Source organism: Phoenix dactylifera, chromosome 16 (assembly GCF_051530095.1).
Source record: "Phoenix dactylifera cultivar Ajwa chromosome 16, Ajwa_hap1_PhDact_Kaust_v1.1, whole genome shotgun sequence".
Classification (NCBI taxonomy): domain Eukaryota; kingdom Viridiplantae; phylum Streptophyta; class Magnoliopsida; order Arecales; family Arecaceae; genus Phoenix; species Phoenix dactylifera.
Genome location: NC_143205.1, coordinates 19,656,251 through 19,681,051, shown reverse-complemented (window position 1 = coordinate 19,681,051; position 24,801 = coordinate 19,656,251). Strand labels below are relative to the sequence as shown.

Genomic DNA, 24,801 nt, shown 5'->3' with positions numbered 1-24,801 from the left:
CTCAATCGGTCGGCTAGGATGGTGTTGGCGAGTATGATTTAAAGGCTTCGCCCCTCTCCCTGGTTGTTTCCTTCGCTTCTCTCGCCCTGTACCCAAATCTCGGTCGCTGTAGGACTCTCGTCTTTTGCAGCTTCATCTCGCTCGCCTCTTCGATCCCTTCTCGCCGTCTCCGGCGTTCGAATGCTGAGATTCCTCTCTTCGCCATCCTCCCACGGCCGCTCGATCACGCCGCCGTAGCCGTCCGGCCGCCCGAATACTCGTCTCCGGCATCCGACAGGGCGAGGAGCCGCCTCGGGCTCGGGGAAGCGAGCCGGTGGCAGCGTTCTAGGGTTTATTTTCCCGATCTTTTCTCTCTGAGCCTGGGTTACTGGAGGACGGGTGGGGGTTAGGGTTTCTTGATCGTTGCCATGGCTCCGGGGCGCAGGAGAGGTGGGGCGCGTGGCAAGGCGAATGACCAGTTGAAGCTGGGGGATTTGGTTCTCGCGAAGGTCAAGGGATTCCCGGCGTGGCCGGCGAAGGTGAGTTCGGTTTCTTGGTTGGATTCTGATTTTGTCTCGCAGATGGAATTTTGATTTCGGTGCAGTTTTCGGTCCTCTATCTTTTTTCGTCTCAAGGTTTCGTTGCCATCTGATTCGATTTCAATGAAGCACGACCTCTAGGGTTTCGGAACTTTTCTTTAACCAAATATCTAGGTAGCGTGATTATGTTCTGACTGAAACTTTGTTTGAACCCAATTCGCCTAATTCGATGATTATTGCTCCTAATTGTGTATATTTCTCCCTCTTCTGGTTGTTTATTTATGTATCAGGGACCCTTGGAGCTCTCAAACTCCACCTATAGTAAAATTTAGCTGTTGCGTTTCGTTTGTTTCTTGGTGGCTTTTAGATTATTGCCATCTTTGATCCTATGAAAGTGCGTTATATATTTTTTAAAAATAAAAAAGGACCATTATCTTTGTTCCTCAGTTTCTCCTTATTGCGCTTGTATCAAACATTCTTGTTGCTTCTTTGTGGTTTATATCTAATAGACCTTTGGTTGTTTCTTTTCAGATAAGCAATCCTAAAGATTGGGGGCATTCGCCTGATCCTAAGAAATACTTCGTTCAGTTCTTTGGGACTTCTGAAATGTAAGTGTGATGCATTCCCCATATTTTCTCTATAACCTATATTTTTACACCGGGTGAATGTCCAAGTTACATCCTGCATTATTATACCTTATCCTGTGCTTTGAACAGTCAAACCATTGCATGTTTTCCCTTTCACACCTTTTCAATTAATTTGGTAAATTTTGAAAGTAAATATGGGGACTACCAATTTATGATATAGCTAGAAGATATTTCTAGAACTATTTTATAGTGCAATGTTCATAAAAGGCAAAACTCCTCTTCAAGTCCTTGTAGAGAAAATTCAAGGGGAGATTTTTCATGGTCTTCATACGAGGTTCATAAAGATTAAATTTGGTAGGATTGTGTAGATAAATGCTTTTGGATGAAATCCCTTTAGAAAGTGGATCTTCTCTTTTTTATTATATGGAGGTAAATGGTATTTTTTTTCATAAATGATTCTCTGTGTCATTAATTATTAGTATTGTCGTACAACATTATCAACATATTCAGATAGAACTATGTACTCCATGTTAGCTCCTTTTCAATATAGTCAATTGAGGGTGACATTAGAAATTTTTGGGACTTGATTTGAAGTTTCAGAGGATGATGAACTTTGTGTCTAAATCTTAGCTGTGTCATATTTCTCCCATTGATGTTGAGATTATCAATGATAATTCATGTAAGTAATAAATAGTTTGTAGGCATTGTCATAGTGGCAGTTAGGTAGGAAATAATTGAGGAAACTCCTCCATAATCTCTGTGATCGACCTGAAATAATTGTTGAGTGCAGTTTTAGGTGTTTGGGCTTCCATCCGAGCAGAAGACATACCTTAGAATGCTTAAAGTGACTCCCACCTTGATTGCGTTGATGTTGATAGGGCTGCAAACTAGCTTGCCAGGCAGGAGATTAAGCTGTTTGGTCTTGGCTGAGGTATATCTAGTCTCAGTTCAAGCTAGAGTCAAGTTCACAGACGTAAGTTCAACCTTGGTTTGAGAGAGTGCTGGCAGATTCAGCTTAGCTTGCAATTGGCTTATTTGTTCTACTAGCCGTGTTCATGTTCAAGCTTGAATTTGGGCTAGAGTGCAAACTTGATCTTAAGACTATCTCATCTAAAAATTTGGTAAAATGAGTTTAAATCAGGGAGAAGAACCCAAAAATCAATAAGAACAAGAATTGACTATCTCTTACCCAAGTACTTCATATAATTGAATGTTGGCATATAATTTCATAATAACTGTAATTGAAGATATTTCTAGTTCAATATTGTATTTTGCTTGTTTCATATAAAAGAAAGCTACTGGGATCATATTAACAGGGAAGAATATGGAGACCATTGTTTGTGGAGTGTTTTTCTTTTTTTTAAAAAAATAAAATTAGGGGTGTGGGTCTTGGTGCTTTGGTGGTTTCATAGAATCCACAACTCACTTATGAAAAGCATGGCCCTTTTTCTCTATGAGAAGTGGATGTTTCCGCTACTTACATGTGACCAAGGTGTGTGCACAAATGTCACACATCTGATGCATAATTGACCATATAGTTTCCTCAACAGGAGGTTGATGTGTCCTCTGAATGCATGAGACATGCATGTTTCATGTTGGAATTAAGAGGACTGACTGGTTCTTGGCTTGCATTTGTATCATGCATTTGATGCATGGTTTTTTCAAGTGTCATTGGTTTACTGAAAACAAAAGTTTGTGAAACAAAACATCAATGCATAGGTAAGCCTTTGGAAAAGAGGGAGGGAAGCTGGAAACGTGTGGGTTACAAGAAGTCCACAAGTGGTTTCTAGGTTTTCTTTGAATGCAATTTTAATGATGGTATTTTTGGATGCGGTAGATCAAATATCCATAATTTTTAATTCTATTGTGTTTGGATACCAAAGGAGGGTCTTCTACTTATAAAAGATGATAAAAAAAAGTCGAGGATTTGAGTTTAAGGCCAAAGTGGAGGAGATATTGGATACAATCAACATGCTTTAGATTTAGGGATAGAGGGTTGTTTGGGCTATGAGACTGAGGGCGAGAGATGCATGTTTCTAGGCACCAAGTAGTGTAACAAGGTGCTAGGGAGTGGGAGGGACTGATAGTTGGGGTTCTAGGGCAATGGGATTAGAAAAGGGAAAGAGTGATGCAATTTAGTCTTAACTTTCGAATTAGTCTTTGCTTAGTAGGTGATAACTTATAATATTGAAGGTGACGACGACCATACTATGTGTTTCTATTGTTTCTCGACACCCATGTTATAGTTCAATCTCTCTCTCTCTTCACATTCTCTTTTTCACGATTCTTGATATTGACCATAACACATTTATGAATCTAACTGTACTATCTTTTAGCCTCATTTCCATCTTTCCCCCTTTCCCCCATATCATTCGTCTCCCTTTTGGTTTTGTAAGAAGGTGAAGTTGTTACATCAAGAATGATGTCAATGTGCAACTTTGTAATCATGTTTTAGTGCCTCAAAGAAAAAATGGAGTAGTTTAGAGTTGATTTAGTTTAGAATTATTGTGTATCCAATTAATATATTTGTCGTTGTGTCTTTTTACATTCTAAATTTGCTCAAGAATATCTTTTCAAGTTTTGAAAATCTTGTCCTTGACTAGATTGGGGTTCTCCATAATGTGGGACTCTTATCGTATCATGCGCACGTGTAGTAAGATTAGTAAGAATAGAAGTGCAATGCATTTCTGACCTAGCCAACTGGCAGCTATGACTCGACAAAAGTTTAAAAAACCTATTATTGGTAATACCCCTTTGTTTGATTTTTTTTGTCTTCATTCAAAATTAAATTTGAGTAAGTTCAAGCATTACACATTTTCATAGTCCCGACTGCAAAACCTATATAAATAAGGGGATAATCCTGCTAATCCCTGCAATGTAACAGTTATTTTCCCCCCCTATAGAGTAACTTTCATGAATTCATATTAAGCCTAGGAACCAATATATACTGTGTACTACCATCGTTTATATCTTAGAAACCAAGCTGCCCCTTCCAACAGCTGAAAAATAGATGGTTCACAAAAAGGCTTTACAATTGATATTTCTTTGCTATCTAGTTAATCGGACATTTCAGTTGATCTCCTGATGTTATGTTGAAACCCATACTTTACCAATAAGGATGGTGCAGTTCAGATTGTCATTTTTTTCAATAGACAAGTGATGTTGGTGATTGCCTTAGTCAGTTTGTCCTTCATAATGGTGTTCTATACTTATGAATTTTAATTGTGGGATATGGCACATAAGCTTGAAATTTTAACAAATTAAATATATTTGGGAGTTGTAAATTTTTCTAGGAAGTCAGAATCAGGATAGCTATGATTTAAGATTTATTCTAAATTTATTGATAGTGTATTATATACATGGTGTATACATGACACATGAATGTATATATGGAGGCTTGCATATTCTAGTTTAGAAATTGGCATTCCAATACCTCATATTGTAAATAGAGATTAAAAAAAATAGTTTTTTTTGTAGATTTTAGAGTTTTTTAGTTCTTAATCACAAAATGGCTTGGTTCCTTAAAAGTATTAAATATCAGAGACCATTGGTTTTTAAAGTATTAGTCATTGAAGGGTCTCCCTTATTTATAATAGTTAACTACTTAATTAGTTGATGACTCTGCCATCGGTTTATTATGGGTATTTTTACAATTAAGTTCAAATATCTATGTGTTGAAAGAGGAGTTTCATATTTCCCTAGCAAAACTCTTTGAAATCCTAAGACACAAAATCCTGTTGGAGATCAGGATCACACTTCAGGAAGCACAACGATTTCTCCTTATGACATGGAAGTGGCTCTAAGTTATGCAAACATGAAAAAGGTAATGTTTTTAATTCAAGGACCGACTGTAAGTAGTTCGACATTTTTCTCGAGCATTATTTTATTGTGGCTTTTATTTTGCAATATTTAACATATGATAATATTCTACTAGATGGTGACAAGATGGAAGAGAATTTTTGTATTTTTTCTCTCTTGGCATGCATGACACTCTCCTAATTAAAAGATGACAAGCGGACTGTCCTAAAGGGATCAGGAGTTGCATGAAACAGTTCCATGTTATACTGATACAGCAAATATTTGCATTATGGTTTATTTTAGCTGGAAACTGGTTAATGAATACTGAGAAAACTGAGGCTGCTGAACATGGACTATGGTGCCATTTATACTTAAAGAATGCTGTTGTCAAGGATGTTTTACAAACGAGTTCACTGTTAGGCCATTGGTTGGTGCAATGGTAAAATGCTTAGTTTGACAATCACAATTGCGTGTTCAAGTTCTAGGGCAGCGATTTTATGCAAAAAAATTGCCAAAGATTAGGTCTGTCCCGTCCCAGGACCCTGGATCGCCAGGACCATACCTGGGTTTTAAAAAAAAAGAAATTAGTTGTGTTATAACTAACAAGGCTATGCCAGCTTGTAGATTTTGTTTCATTTATAATTGAGGTGCCCATTGTGGTATTTTTCTGAAGTAATAGCCTTCTGATGCATGTACTGAGAAAAATGTGGGTAAGCAACATCAAATAAAATGTCTTCTTTTCCCTATCTTAGTCTTGTTAATATATGACCATTTATCGAAATATTCCAGTCATTCTTGGTTTCTTTTCCTTTCCGTGTTCCATGCAGGTTATTGTTGTTTAATATCATACCCTGATAGATAAATAGTCTTCATATGAAAGTTTGCACCTGTTCTGATGGTGGTACTTAACTTTCGTATACCAATTCTTCTCGTATGTCTTTTGTCCTTGTATTCTAAATCCTTTCAGAGGGTACTTAAGTCTGGAATAAGAGTGTATCCTGATTATATTCCTGTAACTGATAATATTTGTTTGCTGCTCTTCTGCAGTGCTTTTGTTGCACCAGCTGATATTCAAGTATTTACTAATGAATCAAAAGGTAAGGTGATAGCTCGCTGCCAGCGTAAAACCGTCAAATGTTTTGCCCATGCTGTGGAGGAGATTTGTGAGGCTTTTGAAGAACTGCACAAGAAAAGTTCAGGTGAGCTTGGAGATGATGCCGATGGGACCAGCACTGGTCCTGCATCATCCCAAACTGATTGTTTTGAAGATAGCATGCATCTAGTAGATAATCATGAGATGTCTCCATTAAAAGATCAAGAGGGAAAACTTGAACAGGAGACGGATAGAAATGAGAACTCTAGTGATCAGTTGCATGGGTTGGAGCACTGTTCATGGAGGCATGAGAGGACTGCGATGTCTGACCTGAAGCCTAGTGATTTAAGTGGAACAGAGTCTCTAGTTTTCTCTGAGTTGAGGAGGAAGAAAGCATCAAATAATGTTATACATGAGCCACCACAAAGAAAAGCTTCAGTTTCTAATTCAGCTTCCAGTACTCCTTCCATGAAGGAAGATAATCCAACAAGTCCTTATCCTGATGTCAATCAAGGTAATGGCATGGAAATATGCTCAAAAACTGAAATGGTGAAGGCTCTTCCAAAGAGCTCTGTTGCTAGTGGATATCAAGATCTTGGTGATCCTGAGAAAGGCCATGGAGATTTGTCTTGCAATGAACCTCTGGGTTCTCAACCTTTGGCAACATCAGTTCATTCAAAAAATTTATGCAATGCACCGAAAGTTCTAGAGAATGGCAATCTCATAGCGAAGGCGGCCCCTAAACCAAAAAGAGAACTCAACAATGCCCTGAAAGTGAAAAGAAGCCCTCCACTGAAAAAGCAGGAAAAGGATTCTTATACAAAGGGAAACAAACAGCACATAGATGAAAATATTGCTTCACGTGATGGTGTCAGATCCAAAAAAGCTTTGAGATTAGATACTGATGCAAACATTGTAAAGAGATCAAGGGGTTTGAAAAAATCAGAGGATTCTGGAAAAGAAACATTACAGAGGGGTCTTAGCAAGGAGGAAGAAGAAGATACTACTAAGGGACATGTCTCTGGAGGGTCATTATCTTCTGATGGATCTGGGGAGAAAAGGTCCAAGCTTCATAGTAAAAAGCATAAGCTGGATGACACCGAAGATTCACGACCAGCTAAAAAATCAACATATGCAGACAAGAGTGGTGCAATCACCAAGGGCTCAACAAATAGCGACTTCTCTCAGTTTTCTGCTAAAAGTAGAGAAGATAAAGTCATAGAAAGCAAGAAATCTGCTACATCTCTGAAAGCTGATAGTCATCTGGTTTCTAAAACAGGAACACATAATGATAGGATGCCCTTACAAGGTAATGAGGTCATCCTGGCATTATCAAAACGACATTGTCGTGAATTGGAGGCAGTATCAAATTCAGAGGCTAAAAGTGCTAAAGATAAAACCTATTTTCGCCCCAGACGGAGGTCGTGCCGAATTGACGATGACGATGAAGAGGAAGGGCACAGAACTCCAGTTCATAAACAATCTGCTATCAATTTGACTACAGTAAAACCAGACATCTCAGCTCCTATTCAATCACAGCCAGGAAGAGGTAAAGATCCTGTGTCTAGTGTTAACAATGGTATGGTTGAAAATCCAGGTTTTACAAGGGAGGAGAAATCTTCGAATGATAGGATATCACCTGTTGAAATTGAGAATGATTCTGCATCTCCTTGTCCTGGCAAAATTAGGGCAAGAGAGGCTGAAAAACCATCTGGGTTACTTGTATCTCCTAGTCCTGGGAAGCCAGAATATCAGAAATCTTCATCTAATGAGGTTAGGAAAACCATCATTTCACCCAAAACATCTGTTGGCCCAGGTGAGACAGCCAAGTTGTCAGAGCATAAATCCATCAAACCCCAATCAAAAACTTCATGTTCAGTTTCAGTAAAGAAAGCACAAAGTTCTTCATCTAAACTCTCAAACCAGACTCCTGAGAGCTCATCCCGCGCTCATAATCAAGCTACTACAGAAAAGAATAGGTCATCATCTAAGTCAGAGATGTTGAAGATCAATTCTAAATCCAATATGCAGATGTCTGTGGATGCTGAGAATAGATATGCCATTAATTTTTCAGCTGAGCATAACACTGAGAAGGATGTTCTAGCAGGAGAACGGTATGTAAATTGCTACTTTCCCTTGTTTGATATTGTACGTAGGTTTGGTGAATACTTGCTTTACTTTAATCAATTGGTTTTATTATTGTCTGATCGCAGATCAGAAACTGCTAAACAAGACAAACCAGCAAGTTTATCAACTGATTCCAAATTTACAGATTCGTTCAAGTCAATGAAACATCTAATTGCAGCTGCTCAAGCAAAGAGGAGACAGGCACAGTCTCATTGTCTACCCCAGGAAAATGCTTTTCGTGGTTCAGTCTCGACACCACCTTTGATACAGGGAAGGAGCCCAAGTCCTGCTTCTTCCATTCCCTTGCCATCAGGGAATTCGGTTCAGAAGGATGCAAAGGGAACATTTGCACCTTCTGATTCTCCATTTGTACTTGCTCGACAACTGTCATCAACAAATCAAGTGGAACTCGAAGAATGCGAGCACAAATTTAGTTCTGAACATAGGCCACCTGGCGGGTCATTGAGTGGTGGTACTGAAGCTGCTGTTGCACGTGATGCTTTGGAAGGAATGCTAGAAACACTTTCGAGGACAAAAGATAGTATTGGACGCGCAACCCGCCTCGCGATTGATTGTGCCAAATATGGCATTGCTGGTGAGGTAGGCAAGCTTGTGTGGTCATGTCTCATTGCAAACATTTTATCTCTCAAACCCTCCCCTTTATCCTCTCTGTATATGTTTTTTTTTGTAATAATTTTGAGGGATGGGGTGGGGGGGTATAAATGCACATTTGATGAAGCCGACTGCATGCACTAGCTTGCATTTAAGTGTGTTCCACCCTTTATATGATCAATATGCTATCAAGCTCATTATATATTTACTTGCAATTACTAATAAGGATCTTTGTTAGGGTGATAGTTTCTCACTTTCCTTTGAATGGTAATGTTTGATGGCTGCTTTTGTATTTTCTATTTGGATTTTATCAGTGGGACAAGTTTATCAATTTGCTTATTGACAAATTAAGGATGTTTGTTAAGTGCTTTTGAGCTTAAAATTAATTTTAGTCAGGGCTTTCTTTTCAAAATTAAGTTGGGTACCTTTTAGTTTTTTGATTTGATAGTAATGGTTCTTTGTTGAAAGTTGTCTATAAAATATATGCTTTGTCCCTTTTTTGTGGTCTGAAACATTTTAATGTTTACCCACTGTAAAAGTTCATGCCTTCTGCAGATTGTAGAGCTTCTCATTCGGAAGTTGGAGGGTGAAACCAGCTTTCATCGTAGAATTGATCTCTTTTTTCTTGTGGATTCCATCACTCAATGTTCACATAACCAGAAAGGTTGGTGCATCTATGGAAGAACTCCTGTAGCTTCCGTGAAAATGTATTTACACTCAATATAATTTTGGATCAAACCATAATTTGTAATGCAATCCACAACCTTACACTTTGGTGCATGCTTCTGGATCTAATATGATAACCAATGGATGGATTTATTTTTTTTAAAAAAATCTTGAAGCATTTTTAAAATGTTCAGGCATTGCTGGAGCTTCCTATGTTCCTACTGTGCAAGCAGCATTACCACGTCTTTTGGGTGCTGCAGCTCCGCCTGGAGCCAGTGCTCGTGAGAATCGTCGCCAGTGCCTCAAGGTAATTCGGTTGCTAATTAAAAAAGTCATTACCCAGTTATAGCCCTGATAACTGCGGTCTTGGGAGGGGCGGACTGGTGGCAGACCTAGTCTTTGGCAATTTTTTAAAATACACAAAGTGGCCTAATTGGGTTACTAATATTCTGCTAATAAGAGGTTGTGTTTGTTGGAGGAAGTAACTGTTTTCTTTCCCCCAGGTCTTAAGGTTGTGGCTTGAGAGGAAAATTCTACCTGAATCACTACTACGTCAGTACATGGATGACATTGATGTTCCGAATGACGACACGAATGATGGATTTTTTCTCAGACGCCCTTCTCGAGCTGAACGTTCTGTGGATGATCCAATCAGAGAAATGGAAGGAATGCTTGTTGACGAGTATGGAAGGTTGTTATTGTACATATTAATCGAATTCCTTACATTTTAATATGCTAATTCCATATTGTCTAGCCATCTAGTGTATTGGTTTAGTGGCTAAATTTACCATTTGATTGAGTTAGGTCCGGCTGAAATGCTAGTGAGTGATTAGTGATTCCTTTTTTCCTAATAGTAGCAGGTTTGAAAATGGATATATTTTGGAATTTAGTGATTCATAATTTGAACCTAGATTTTAAGTGCTGGCTCGTGCCCATTTGTGCTGGGTTACGGATACTGTGCCAAGAAGTGCCAACACCAGTACTGGGTTATCACAGCAGTCATTTAGTTCTTTCTTTTTATTTTTAATTATAAGAAGTTATCTTCTTGATTATTATGTTTCTTAAACACTTTTGTTCAGCACTTCTTGGCATGTGCCATGCTGGCCAGTAGCCAGCATGCTTGGCAACACTAGTAGCTGAATGTTTGATTTAAATAAAGTGATGCACTAAGTCATCAAAATTAATGTGTATGATTTGGAATGAATTGATTGTACATTTAAACAGAACAAAAATGGATCTAGTGTATATTACTGAGAGCGTAAGACTTTGAGCTGTCTAATTAGACTTTTGATTGCAACTAGGGTTTAGTTTATTCCATGATTACCCAAATCCAAAATTCTTAGAAAAGATGTTGCATCTTTCAGTACTATATTAACTCCCAGTGTTTCTTATATATTTTTTTTCTATCATTTGGGCCATTACCTATGGATCCTTGGCTCTAGATACCTCCATCCATATTGCACAGACGTTAATTATCTCAGCCAATAACCCAGTGTCTCCTCTGACTCAACTTGATATATGTAGTTGAGGTTATGCTGATGGTGTTAAATTGATAAATGTGATATTGTCTTTACTTTTTATGTAGACACACAATTTTGATGAGAAAAAAAACCCAATGCAAATGGTGTTCCTAATATGCCCCTAACTTAATATTATTTAAACTAAGTTAAACATATGTACATATCTAACATTATACTTGTGTGTGTGTGCGCGTGCTTGCATGCATTCTGGTGTATAGAATACCTTTTCTATGTATATTTAAAAAAAATACTCTGCACCAAAGAAATTTCATAACTTCTGTGCTTTTGCTAGTCACCTCATTATGATAATACCCTTTTCAATTAAGATTCAACATTGGAATGGGATCTAGAATGTGCTGTTAATTTTAAGATCCATTTGGTTTGGAAAAGCCATCAAAACCGACATGTTACTTTTGTGTTATGTTTTTGGCTTTGTATTACAATGTTGCAATTAAGATTTGTATGAAATGTTCCATTTTGTAATGTTCGTAACAAGAACATTGAGCATATCACCTCTTGCCATTCTGTGTTCTTTGGTACTCGTTGCCTGGAATCGACACATTTGTTTGCCCAATACCACATCTTTATATAATGAAGGTTTTTTTTTCCCATCCAGTTGTATTCATGGCATGCACAGATTGGCAATCATGTGTCACTTACTCAAGCTTATGGTTTGATGATAATGAGTAAGATTTATTAAATTAAAGCAAAGATTTAAGACATAAGTTGTGCTTTAATTCAATTAGCAACATTTAGCTTATTAAGTGCACCTTATTGGTATCATGGTAACTATTGTTTCATCACGTGTGATGATTCTTATATGCAATAGATGATTGTGGTCACATGTTTTCCATGACTTTTGTATATATGTGAATTGTGTGGCACATGATTCCATTGATTGCTGTAATCCCATGGTAAGCGATGCACATGGTACTTTAGGTTAGGATGAAAAGTCAATGTTCAATACACCAAAGAAGTGTCAACCTTCCCACAACCTTCCCCCTTTTCCCCTATTCTTTTGTTGTTTACTAAGTTGCCCAACATACACAGACATCGCCAATACGCAAGGGAATTCGAATCCTTTACTTTTCTGCTAGAGAGTCTAAGAACAAGCTAGAGAGAGGAAACAAATATTGGAGGTCATGTTCTTTATGTATGTATATAATAAAGCATAGGCTGCAAACTAGACTGGTAATTGCATGATTACTTAAATTTCTTTGTCATGTTATTATTTTCTTTTTTTATGTAATGCTTGTTTCCTAGTACTCAAGAATCTGTTTGTTTCTTTTATCCTTTGATTCCATGTTTTGAATCTTTTTACATGTTCTTGTATTCTGTTCTTTCAGCAATGCAACTTTTCAGTTGCCTGGCCTTTTATCTTACCATGTTTTTGAAGATGAGGAAGAAGATCTTCCTAGTGGTCCATGCAGGGACACTGGCAATGAATTGCCGGTTGAAGCTGTTGGTGCTTCAGAAGAGCTAGATACTTGTGCCTGTACTCCAAGTGACAGACATCATCACATACTGGAGGATGTGGATGGCGAGCTTGAAATGGAAGATGTGTCCATGTTATCTAAAGATGAGAAAAGTATACTAAAGAATGATCGCCTAGAACTGGAATCTCAGCATCATAACTCTGACATAGCTTTTGAACCAGCGTTGGCTGATCAAACTGAGCTTCCCTGTCTACCTGTGGGCCCTCCTCCATTGCCTTTAGATCCACCTCCATTGCCTTTGGATCCTCCACCTCCACTACCACCCTTGCCTCCATCACCGCCACCGCCGCCACCATCACCACCACCATTATCACCATCTCCTCCACCGCCACCCCCACCCCCACCATTATCTGCAGCACCACCCTTGCCATCTCTCCCACCACCCCCACCCATGGTGTCTTCATCTCCGACATCATTGTTATATCATCCTTCTATACAAGAATATTGCACGACCTCAAGTGTAAGTGTATTGATTAGTAGCTTGGATTTATGCTTTTTATATAGTATCTTTAGCCTCTTTCTTCTGTATGCAGGGCAATCAACTAGCCCAGATGACTGGGAATGCTGCCTTCCACGGCCAGGAAGATGCTGCTTTGAAAAGTGAAGTGGTTCTGCAGCAGCCTGCTAACTTCATGACAAGTGGCATCTGCAACACACAACCTATAACAAACTTTGGTTCCTCAAGGCAATATGAATATGGGCATAATGACATGTATTTAACATCTCAATCTTCCCATTCCGGTCAGCAGTTTCAACAAGGAAGTGTGCCCTTCCACCAAAGACCTTACCATCCTCTTCCCCCTACACAAACACCCCCAAATCATCCATTCCCCCCTGCACAAACACCACCAAATCATTTCTCACATGTTAACCCTATGAGTCAAAATATGCAGCAGCCATATAATCCTTACACCTTCTCATCCCATCATGGTAGTCGAAGGCATTTTGCTTCTGATGAACAACGGAGAGTGCATTCCAGTGATTTTAGTCCAGATAATCATCATAATGCTTGGGTATCTGGAGGGAGAAGCTCAGCAACTTCTTTTATGCAGGATGGTATGTGGTATAAAATGTTGCTCTGAAAATGAATATCTTGTTTTCACAGTTGAATAAACCTGTTAAATATGACAAGCAAAAGCTTTAATTTAGTAGTTTTAACCATAGGATGGTCAAATTCTGAATATGTTTGACATTCTTCTGGCAGGAATTTTGAGGACTAACATGGAAAGACCATCTTCTAATTCTGTGGGTTTTCAGCTTCATTTGAATTCTCACATGCCTTCTGGAGCTTCAATTCCAGGTTGTTTTGATTTGCAAGTTGGGAATTTGGCAAATTCAATTTTTTATTGTCATCATATTGTGATTGATTTGGTATCTTTTGAATTTATACAGGCCATGGTCTTCCCCAGGTGCTGCCATGCAGGCCTGATGCTCCTGCTCTTAATTGTTGGAGGCCAGCTTAACGGTGAATATGTTAGTGTTTTGTGGTAAGTTTTAATAATATGCAGCTGATGCTTACTTCATTTTCTGAAACTACTGTTGAAATTTGTACATTACCTTTTACAGCAAGAATATTTTGTAGAAGAATCTCACTTCAAAACATTTTGTGCTTTTTTCTTTTAATTTCATTTCAGCTTACCTGTATGATGTGGAAGTTGGGGACTTGCAATACTGATATTTGTGGAGGTGGTCCTTTCCTTCCGATTGAGTTCTAAAAGGGCACTTGCCATTAAAGATGGTGACCGGACCTAACATTGCCTTTGGCAAAGCTTTGTACATTTTAATTTTTCCCTTGACAATTCATCAAGCAGGCTAATCACTGCTAAACGTAAGCCCATGTTATTTACACAATTAGAGAATGTGATTCTAACCTCTGTATATTTCTGAATTGAATACAGCTCTTGTTTCAATTCAACGTTGTTAATGATAATGTTCAGAAGAATTTTGTTCCTGGTATATTTGTGTCTTAATTGATGAAGCACTTTGTCTTCATTGACTGTTGGAGGCTTTGCAAGTCAAATTCAGTTAACTACAGAGTAGAAATATCTGGGTGGAAGCAAAATAGGCATGAGATGAGGACAAAGTTTGTGATTTTACTTGCAGTGGTCCATTGGGTGTTTTTCTTTCTGATGTTTTTATGCCAACCGATAATATTTGTGGATATTGTTTTGCTTGAGACTGTCCTAATTGGAAACCACTAGGCAGAAGTATCCCCATTATGGATGTCTTTAAATTTCATTTGCCTTTTTATGTTTGAGATAGTTAGATTTGATCTAGACATGCATTAGTTTTTGCTTTGATGTTGGAGCTTCCACTCTTTCTGGGTTAGACCATATCAAATACCAGTCTGTACCAATTTCATGATTAATATACCAATGTCATATGATTAACAGGTTCTAAATTTAGTATCCTATTTGTCCAAACATGTCAATCATCTTGGTTGAAGTTCCATGGGCTTTTTGTAGGTCTTTCCTCAAAGAAATTGTTGTAATATATGTTGATTGCAACCACGCATTCGAATATATGTGTGTGCATGTGTTTTTTGGGGAGTGGAGCATGGTTATTATACAAAGTGTAAAGGAGGGCTCCATACACCCATACAAGTACATGATCAATGTGGAAACATGGAAATGTAAACCATTAGATGTGATTTAGAAGATTGAAAATGCTACATACAATAAAGCATGTGTTGGAGACCCCTAGCCCAAGCATGTGTTGGAGACCCCAAGCCGAAGCATGTGTTGGAGGACCCTAGCCTATGCATGAAGTTGTCTTAGAATTATACATTGTATCGTACCATTAGACCTTATAGATCACATCTAGTGGGAGGAGTGATGCTGGAGTGATGCTGTCCAAAACCTGCCTTTTTGTACGTATGGGCTTAAAACTTATACATGACATCCAATGGTTTATATTTTCATTTAGCAACTTGAATTATTGAACTTTGCAGTTTAGGTAACGAGGTTTGTTGTACTAGTTGGTACCATGCCGCACCGGCGTACCATACCATACCGGCACACATTCTCGTATCGTGCTAAAACTCGGTATGCTTCGCTGTCTCATACCGTACCGTATACCGACATTTATAATAACATGGTATTAGCATTAAGGGCAAACATAAATGGCTTTAATTGAATGGTCCGTCTTCTTGCTATAATCTAATTATGGTCTATAGATGTTTTGAGATATGTAGATCAAGATCAATGGTGTGAATTTTCAGTTCGTATGACCTCTTTGTATTTTAGGGCTCTAGAATTGTTAGGCATTGTCCATTTTTTCCGCCCACTTGATGCTTAGGTAGGATACTACCAAATTATATGATTGTTAATTTTTAGGTATCTTTAATGGTATAGATCATGATCGATGATGTGAATCTCCAATTTTGATTGATGTACATTATTAAATTAAATTTCAATCTTATACCGAAGATCTATTGTTTTAATGTTTAGTGTAATCCATATTTATTTGTGGTAAGCATACGTGCACACACGTGCATATATATATGTTACCTTGATTTTTGTTCAAATGAATAGTAGTAGGTATTTGTATTGTAAACATATGTATCTTAGTCTTATTGAAAGCCAAATAATCATGTAATTTTGGGTAAGCTGCTGTATATACAATTTTGCACATTTAAAATAAGCCCAAGTGGATAATGATATTATACAAACTAGTTAATGAGACATTTCATATTGTGGGACCAATGCCCTTCTTCATTGTTAGAGACTCTTGATCTCTACCCACTTCTTGCACTTATCATATCAGTTCCACTAAATTCATGCAAATATTGATCTCTACCTACTTCTTACCCTTATTATATCAGTTGCCCTTCTGCAGCAGCTGCTATGGAGAATTCATATCTTAGTCCAAGTCAATAAGTCAAAGTACAGTTAAACAGTTTTTTTGTTAGGTACCCTATAGTTCGTGTTTGAGTCGTAAAATGTTTAGGAGATTCATGGTTTAATTTTGGTTTTTCTAGATTTCATTAGTTATGGTTCATGTGTTGTGTCTATAAGAGTTTATGAGGTATTCATTGCATCTCTTATTAGACACTATGGATGTAGTGCAGAAGGAAACATCAGTGAAAGTTGGCATGAATTTGAGTCAATATTTGCTTGAATTTAGTGGTAATTCCACTCTTTGTTATCCTTGGAGAAAGATCAATAAAGATTCGGAACTAAATTTGTCTTTATTTCTTCAAAATTTAGTGGCTCCACACTTAGACTTAATATTATTATTCTTGTAGTTTCTTCTTCTCTAGATAAAATATACTTTCTTTGGTGCATGGATTACCTAGACACTTGTAATGGGTGCCAAGTGTCCAAGTTTCAATCACAGGCATGGGACACAATGTGTGCGCGTGTGTGGTGTGTGTAGCGTGTGTTTGTAGCTTTTGATGCTTATTCAGAAAAGCGAAAAAGAAACCTAGAGTTATAGATGCTATTTAGCAAATAAATGAATTAAATAGCCACGAGTTTGCAAGTTTTTGAATTTATTTGCTAGTTGTAAGATGCGTTGAGATACTTAGATTGATAACTTATTGTGATATATTTATATTTAAAATACAATGATATTGCTTAAACTATATATATAATCTTAAATAAACTTTGCTTGAAGTGACCCAAAGAAAAAAAAAAAAACTTAAGGACACTTAACTGAAAATTCCAACATTTAGAACTATGAGTTCTCTGCATGGCACTCCAGAAAAAAAGTGCCAAGTGCAGACACTTTTTTGCTACCATTAGCAGGACACTTACAAGTGGAGTATCCCGTTCCAAAAGTGTTGACACTTCCAGACAACTCAAAAATGAAGCATCCTGGTAGCATACACATGAAAGGTAGAGCCCCGGCCAATCTACCATCAGTAAACTTCATGGAAGGTGCTCTTTAACACAGTGACACGCACTTACATAAACAACTCAAAAATGAAGCATCCTGGTAGCATACACATGAAAGGCAGAGCCCCGGCCAATCTACCATCAGTAAGCTTCATGGAAGGTGCTCTTTAACACAGTGACACACACTTACATATGTAAGTGCGTGCATATACATATGTGTGTTGTATGCACACATATATACATATACATACACACACACACACACACACACACACACACACACAGAGAGAGAGAGAGAGAGAGAGAGAGAGAGAGAGAGATAGAGAGTGTGTGTGAGAGAGACATTGAAAAGTGAAAACTTCAATGGCATTTGGAAATAAAAGGGACCAATGGACTATTTATCTTGATTGGTATGCATGATTGTTGAGAGCACCATGACCTAAACTCATGGCAAGATCAAGTTAATGTCTGCAAGAGTTTATAGGAAATGTTGAATTTCTCATCACAAGGTTAGCAGTTTATTACAAGGAAAATGGTGGCATGTTATCATTGGTACTGAGCAATAGTTTTATTATTCCATATTTCATGCAAGTTTACTTTTAGAAGTTGCAAGGCCTCAATTTGGAAGCAAGATAGTATAAATCGATGCAAATGATTATCACGAGGGACAAGCAAAGCCAATACTCATACTTATCAGAAGTGGTTAGTTGCAGATTTTACCCTTTATGGTGTATAGGATAATTCTTTGAATGCCTTTGGTTATTTGTAATCTCTATGCTCATTTCCTTGGTAGTAAGTTTTTAATATCTTTGAAATTCTTCTGTCACTTCGATTCATATTCTTTTTGGCCTTTTGCTCGACTTTTTCCCACTTAAAGCCAAAACTGAGCCCTTTTAGCAACTTTTAGTAAATAAATTTGTGTTCATTGAGCTGTTTCTGCTATTCTGATATTTAACATACTTCTGGATTTGATGCATACCTATAGCAGATTTGTTACATTTTTGACGTTTAGGAGCTTTGCCCCTTTACCATTTGAATCATAGTAACATAGCCAAATTGTTACTGTTTTAAAAAAATTATCATTGAGTTCCTTGACAAGTCAAGAATGCAATATAAATTAATATCTTTCTCATCTATGTCTATATAAATACATGAGGAATAATTGCATGCCATCCTTTGTTTCGTATAATAATTTGGCTCATCATCTTGTAATTTCTAAAGATGGTTGAAGTGGTGATTTGATTTTGAGTGTTGTGTAGTTAAACACTATTTTGGCCTGATAACCTTTAGCAGTCCATATCCTTGTACTGGTTTGAAATATTCTGATCAAAAGTGCTTTGAATAAGAGATCTAAAATGCATCTACTAGGGACTCTTTGCACAAGGGGAATATCAGTGGCAGCTGCAATCAATGATTTAAAACTTTCATGTGTATTACGTACTGTGTTGTAGGAAGCAAAATTATGTTGACGACTCATCAATGAATATTAAGTTGGTTGTTACTCTTTCGTAATTGCAAAGTATTGATTCATAAGCATGCATAACTGATACACTTAATCTACCTGAACTTATTGGATGCATATATTGTATATTCAGTTTCATTGATGATATCATCTTGCCATTATAATGTCGTTTGTATTAATGTGGCTTATATAATTTCACAGTTTTCAAGAAAATATTGTATCATATGTATGCATGAATATGTATAAATTGTGATGGGTTCGTAGGTTTTGGCATGGTCATAAGAATTAAAAATATATTTAAAGGTTTAAACATGTTTTTACACCTCTATTATTGCTATTTTAACAGTTTAAGATATAACATTGAGTCTGTCCTAGTTAGCATTTGTTTATCCTTAAATTATTTATTACATATCTCTGCACTAGATGAATGTTACCAAGCATAGGCACAATGTATACCACCCTCCCTGATGCAATGCATGTATGATGTTGGCCTGTCAAGTACTAATTGTTAATGGTATTCTAAGGAAAGTGTGTTTGGTGTGTTTAATGAGGGCATACTATCGTGTCCCTTGTTAGAGCTGTATTTGATTCGTTTTGTCAGAGCATACTATTTCGATAGCTTAGGTACTGATTAGCAGCCTAAGTTACAGGCTAATCTGGTGGTTGATGGATTCTGTATGTATGCAAGTTTAGCATCTGAGATTTGATGAACATGATTGAATTCTTATCTAAATTGTCTAGGATTATTCTAACAAAGATTGTTTATTCCAGAGTCGCAGCTACACCTATCAAGCATGTCAGTAGTCCATAGAATTTCAGAAATTGATGAGCACAAATCAAAGGCTTACTTTTTAGCATGTTTTCTTAGCAAATGATGTCAAGTGTCCTAAACTGATCTAATACATGTGGCAAGCCTTGCAAAATAGCTTGCTTTCTAGAACTTTTTACATCTTTCAGACCCGTATCTTATATTTGCCGACATAGAAGATTGATCTTAATCTTCAGCTGAAAAAATACCCGAGTTAAGGTAGTTGAAACAGTCAAACAAATGTATGGAGAATTAGATCTCTATCAACTTTTCTTGGTGCAAAAATTTACTTTTGCAGCTGCAATTTTGTGACCCATGATGGTAATAAAACACCAGCTGCAGTTTTTAGTGATGATTCACATAGCAGTAGCCCGTTAGCATTATAATTCTGCCAAAACCAAAAATCTGAAAAAATCATTACTGAACAAGTTTGAAAACTTCCGAAGCTTCTGGACATCCTTTTAAGGAGAGAGGTCATTTTAATGGTTTTCCTAGATCTGGATCTAGAGATACTATTTGGTGGTCGTAAAAAAATAAAATGTCAAACTTAATATGTGATGATTCAAATAATTTCTCTTTTGTGGTCTCTTGATGAAAATTCAAAATGAATTAGTCAACAAAAGCCAATCAAAAATCGTGCTTCTATAGATTCAAGATGAAAATATCACAACTTACAAGACTTTTGGAGCTGTAAAAAATCTTTCTGAAATCAAACATATTAATCCAGTAGTTCTCTTCTTATTAACTTCCTCGGTGATGAGTGTTAATGGTCAGGGCAAACACGGCATGTACTGGAGAAAGTTCAGTTGTGATTCGGAAGCATCTGTTGTCTATGTTTTCATTGTTTAATTATACTGTTCTAAACTTTTGTGATTCATAGCACCTGGAAGCTCTTTTGCAGCTGCGGATTGTAGTTTGGGTTGTAAACCTTCGAATTTAAGGATGAGATGTATTCTATCTGCTTTGGATTTTGGATTTTCTTCTAGTACAAATTCACTTATAACATTTGGGAAAAACAAAACAACATTCTGTAAGATTATTAGGCACTGGTTATAATTGTATTAAACTTGTGAGAAAATTCTGTGTATGATATACCTACCAATATACAGGAAGGAGAAAATATTCAGAGGAACAATAATGATGGGGAAAGTATTTAGCATGACTGGCAGTCTGATACTCGACTATCACTTTGAGAATATAGACTCTGAGATCAAGCGGACTGAATGCATTTGTAGAGTTACATTTAAGCTTTAGTAGAAGTATATGTATCTAGTAAGAACATTTGTAATTAAGAATTTTTAGTTGCAGTGAAATGTATATCATAGAATTAGGATTACTCCAATGTCCTCTCTTTGTTTCCCTGCCTTTGTTATGGTAACCGGAAATACAAGCTCTAGCATACTTCTAAGAGCCTCATATTTCTTTAAGAACTGATTATAGCTTTTGATGCGCTGATTCGCAAATTCAAGGTTGGGGAATCAAATCTTGTTTTTTTAATTCAGAAACAAAATACTGGGGGATCTGTTTTCTCTTGAACTATTCTCATAGAAGAGGTCTATGTTTTTTGATCTCGCTGAAAATTCAGTTCTTGAGATGCCTGAAGCAACTCTTCTATGTTTCATGGGATGCAGATGTCATGGGGACATAAGTATCATATGTTGATTTTTTTCTCCTTTTTCTGAACCTGATGAAAGAGAATTATGGGACATGTATTTCTGTTTCTACCTTTCTATGTATTTACCTATGCGGACCTCTCATAGACAAATAAATGATGGCCATTTGAAGGGCCCAAATATGGCAAAGATTCACTCCTCTGCTCGGCTAATTTATTTGTAAGTTGTCTTTCTTCCTCGATACAATTAGCATGGTATATGCATCTGTCTATTTATGTTTTTTATGTTTTTATGTGAAAACATCCTGCTAAATGGATCATCAGCAAGGAGTAGAAAAAAGTTATTTATTATTTTATCGCCATGGTACAAAGATCCCAGAATATGATTTGGTTAAAAGAAAAGGTACTAAGGAAGCCTATGGATTGTAAGTGTTGGCTTGTATTTGAGATTCTTTGTTGTGAAGAAAATCCTAGTATTTGGCAAGAATCTAGGCATTCAGGTGTCTGTCAATCATGGGGGTTATTATGAAGTTTTTATTTCATAATTAAAACTGTGCATTAGCTGATTGTCTTGGGTTATATAACCATTCTAAGTTGCAAGGTCTTCAGGCTATCTTCAAGTTTATATTGGGTAGTTAAGCAACTAGCAGCGTGCTTGTCCTACTACATTTAAATTACTAAAAATTATATTCTGATCCAACCTTTTCACTTTTTTGGCAAATGTGCTCGTAGCATGTGTTTCAAGGTATCATGTATCCATGTTAAGGATTATGTTCACACTATTCCAGTATTTCTAGATGCTATAGTGGAGATAGAAATGCAATAAATTGGAAGAGCAAGAATTATGGTACTGCCTTGTGATGCAGAAAACATAAGGCTAGCAAGAACTAACAATGGTAGCTGTGAAATGAAAGCATGGACAGTTGGAAAATAGTGAACTATAAACACAGTTGACAATCTTGTGTTTGAGCACATTATAGTCTTTCATTGTATCAATCTTGAACATGCTCTAGCTTGATAGTGCTGAAAACCATTGCTTTGTATTGATGGGAATACATTTTAAATACTCTGTGTTGTCTGTTTTATTTTTGCAAAGATTATTGCGACAAGTAGGTTTGGACTTAAAGGCACTTGTTTTTGTTTTTATCTAGTAAAACCCATTTTGTTTTCTCTTGCTTAAAGTTGCTAAAGTAGGAGTTTGCCGGCATCCACACATTATCATTTCACAATTTGTTTTAGCGGTTTACATATGTATTCATACACATTGCTATGCCCCATTTTCCTTTTTTTTTTTAAGGAGGTTTCTATGTTTGACACCTTTATTGGTTCCCCATGCTTTTATGGTAGGTCTATACTTTTTATTACCTATTATAGCACTGCACTTCCTGTCAAAAGAGTAAAAAATTAAGATGATTTTAAGGCACTTTTCCGAACTTGTCATGGTTTTAAGGACAATCTTCATTTTCGTGCTTATGCACTTGAATATAGAAAGTGTTATCTGGTACCATAATGATGTGTAGGATATGCCAAACTTTTGAATTATTCTGTGTTTTCTTTTTCTTTCCTTTTCTTTCTTTTCTTTTTGGTGCTGATCATCTTAGTTTAAATCACAAGGCCATTTCTTGTCAACCAACTAGTAACGTGTATGAGTTCATAGATCATCATATAAATTTTGAAATCTATATTTTTGTGGAACTGTAGGCAGTCAGTTAATTTCAGTATTTTTTTTCACCTTTTCATTTGTAATTTATATGTTGATGTGGTCATAAGTTATATCATTGTGCCCGGGAACTTCATTGAATGCGGATTTCTAAGATCCTAAATCTGAAGTATCTTGTCTTTAGAATGTAAGATGTGAATTGCCATTTTGCAAATATAACTTTTCTTTCCATGAGTCATCTGAGTTTAATCCGAGGGTTTTCTCTTGTCGACCAACAGGTAATATGCTGGATTTCAAAGCACTTCTTATAAATTTTGAAATGCATATTCCTGTCCCACTGTAGGTATTCAGTTTATTTAGTATTTTTTTTCCTCGGGCTTTTTGCAATATATATGTACATGTGTTGGCAAGCTGCATTTATTTACTCAAGAATTTCATTAGATGCGGGGTTCTCAAGATTCTAATTTCTATATTCTTGTGATGTGTATGTCTGGTAGATTTTTGTTATACTTTAAGTTGCTTTGTATGATATAACATTATCTCATAGTTGCTCATTAAACTTCTAGTTGCTGGAATCTTTTGCATCGGTTATACCCCCTCTTAATTTCTGCTCTAGCTCTTGCACCTGCTTTATATTTTTTCAAATGTATGTAATACTTATGTTGCAGATATATTTTGGCAATGTATTGGTCATGATTGAATCATATGTTTGTTTTGCAATTTTCTCTTGAGTTCTTATGATGTGTATTCCTTAAAAGAAGTAGCAACTGATAAAGTAATTTCTTAATCATTTCATCAGAATTTGCACTGTTTGAGAAGGCGTTCTCTATTTTTGACTTTTAGAGCTTGAGTTGCCCGCTGTCACCGAAGTCTGTTTCTGCAGCTGCTCCTGACATGCAACAATGATCGAATATTTTCAGAGTAAAAAAGAGCTTATTCATGGAGAGTTAACAGTCAAGTGTCTGCCCCTGATATTTTAATTAACCATGCATGGTCGCCATTGTGGTGTTAACCGTGTTATCACTTTTGGTTCTTCATGTGAAATTCGTATAAATGTTATATTTCAAGGAAATGTTGGCATTCACATGCATGTGCTCCAGTTTGCTTCATTTAGGAGGTCAGATATAGTGGTAAAATTAAATTGGTCTCTCTCTCTCTCTCTCTCTCTCTCTCTCTCTTTCTCTCTCTGTTCTTTGGGGTGTGCCCTGGTTAATATACTACTCTTCTTGCTTGATTTCTTTATGTATGTGCTAGGGTTAAAATAATAACTATGGACCATAATTTTTTTTTTTGAAATAACTGTGACAGGTTTTTGGCTGCACATATGGTGATCTATGTAAATAGATATCCTATTGGGATCATGCTAGTGACTGATGAAGATGTTAAAGGTTCCTGCCAGATAAAAACTGCTTCAAATGCTGAGATGAAGTTTACACCATAGGTTCTTGGAGAAATGTACAGTTCAATGACTTTCCGCAGAGCATTTTCATAGCACTGGACAGAGGTCATTATTCCTTAACTTCTAAGTTCAGAATTCTGGTTTAATTGTCTTAGTTTTGGCATATGTATTGAGAAGTTCTTGCTGTGATTGAAAGTGGGAAGAGATAATAATAAGCTATAATTTTCTTAATATCAATATTTTGCATGCTTTAATTTGAAGCTGAAACAGAGTGAAATTTACTACATAAATTCTGAACTAATTGTTTTTTGTAGGCTTATCACATATAAATGAGCTATACTTGCTTCTCTGTGCCAAAGTTTATCTGTTATTTTAACATTCAAGAAATGGTGCATTCATCATCTGGACTTTTGTTGTGTGTATATTCTTTGTTAAGCAGATATAAGCTTTGTGCCCTTGCAAATCTGTCAAATCATTTTGCATTAGTCTGAGATAGTGAACAGTATTGATTTGAAGCTCGAATAGACCAAATTTTGGTAGAACCAGTATTTGGACCAACTACAATGGCATAATGAGATTATATGAAACTGTTTAGTGCTATATAT

The 24,801-nt window shown here is 36.6% G+C and overlaps 1 protein-coding gene across 11 annotated transcripts; it reads left to right on the top strand.

The window, feature by feature from the left end:
• Positions 1-24,466, top strand: LOC103716898 (ENHANCER OF AG-4 protein 2-like). Of its 11 annotated transcripts, none has more exons than XR_015974110.2 (14): positions 35-518; positions 1,050-1,126; positions 5,951-8,110; positions 8,210-8,723; positions 9,291-9,399; positions 9,596-9,708; positions 9,905-10,092; positions 12,268-12,877; positions 12,951-13,473; positions 13,622-13,717; positions 13,810-13,904; positions 14,052-14,245; positions 21,157-21,357; positions 23,641-23,864. XR_015974110.2 is itself a non-coding variant. In XM_088712714.2 (13 exons), the coding sequence occupies exons 4-12, from the start codon at positions 6,177-6,179 to the stop codon at positions 13,878-13,880; spliced, it is 4,158 nt and encodes a 1,385-aa protein (XP_088568840.2). In that variant the 5' UTR covers positions 62-518; positions 1,050-1,126; positions 4,854-4,928; positions 5,951-6,176; the 3' UTR covers positions 13,881-13,904; positions 14,052-14,373. The 11 variants fall into 11 exon arrangements, 3 of the variants coding, with proteins under 3 accessions (XP_088568839.2, XP_088568840.2, XP_088568841.2); XR_015974109.2 differs by having other exon boundaries at positions 23,597-23,864; XR_015974113.2 differs by adding an exon at positions 4,854-4,928 and having other exon boundaries at positions 472-518; positions 21,157-23,864.
• Positions 24,467-24,801: the final 335 nt, after the last annotated feature.

What these genes read in the sequence shown, in the direction of transcription:
- LOC103716898 (XM_088712713.2), top strand. Translation starts at nt 408, where the DNA reads ATGGCTCCGGGGCGCAGGAGAGGTGGGGCGCGTGGCAAGGCGAATGAC. An exon ending in CTTGTTGACGAGTATGGAAG is followed by an intron (nt 10,093 to 12,267) that starts GTTGTTATTGTA and finishes CTGTTCTTTCAG; the next exon opens with CAATGCAACTTTTCAGTTGC. An exon ending in TTCTGGAGCTTCAATTCCAG is followed by an intron (nt 13,718 to 13,809) that starts GTTGTTTTGATT and finishes GAATTTATACAG; the next exon opens with GCCATGGTCTTCCCCAGGTG.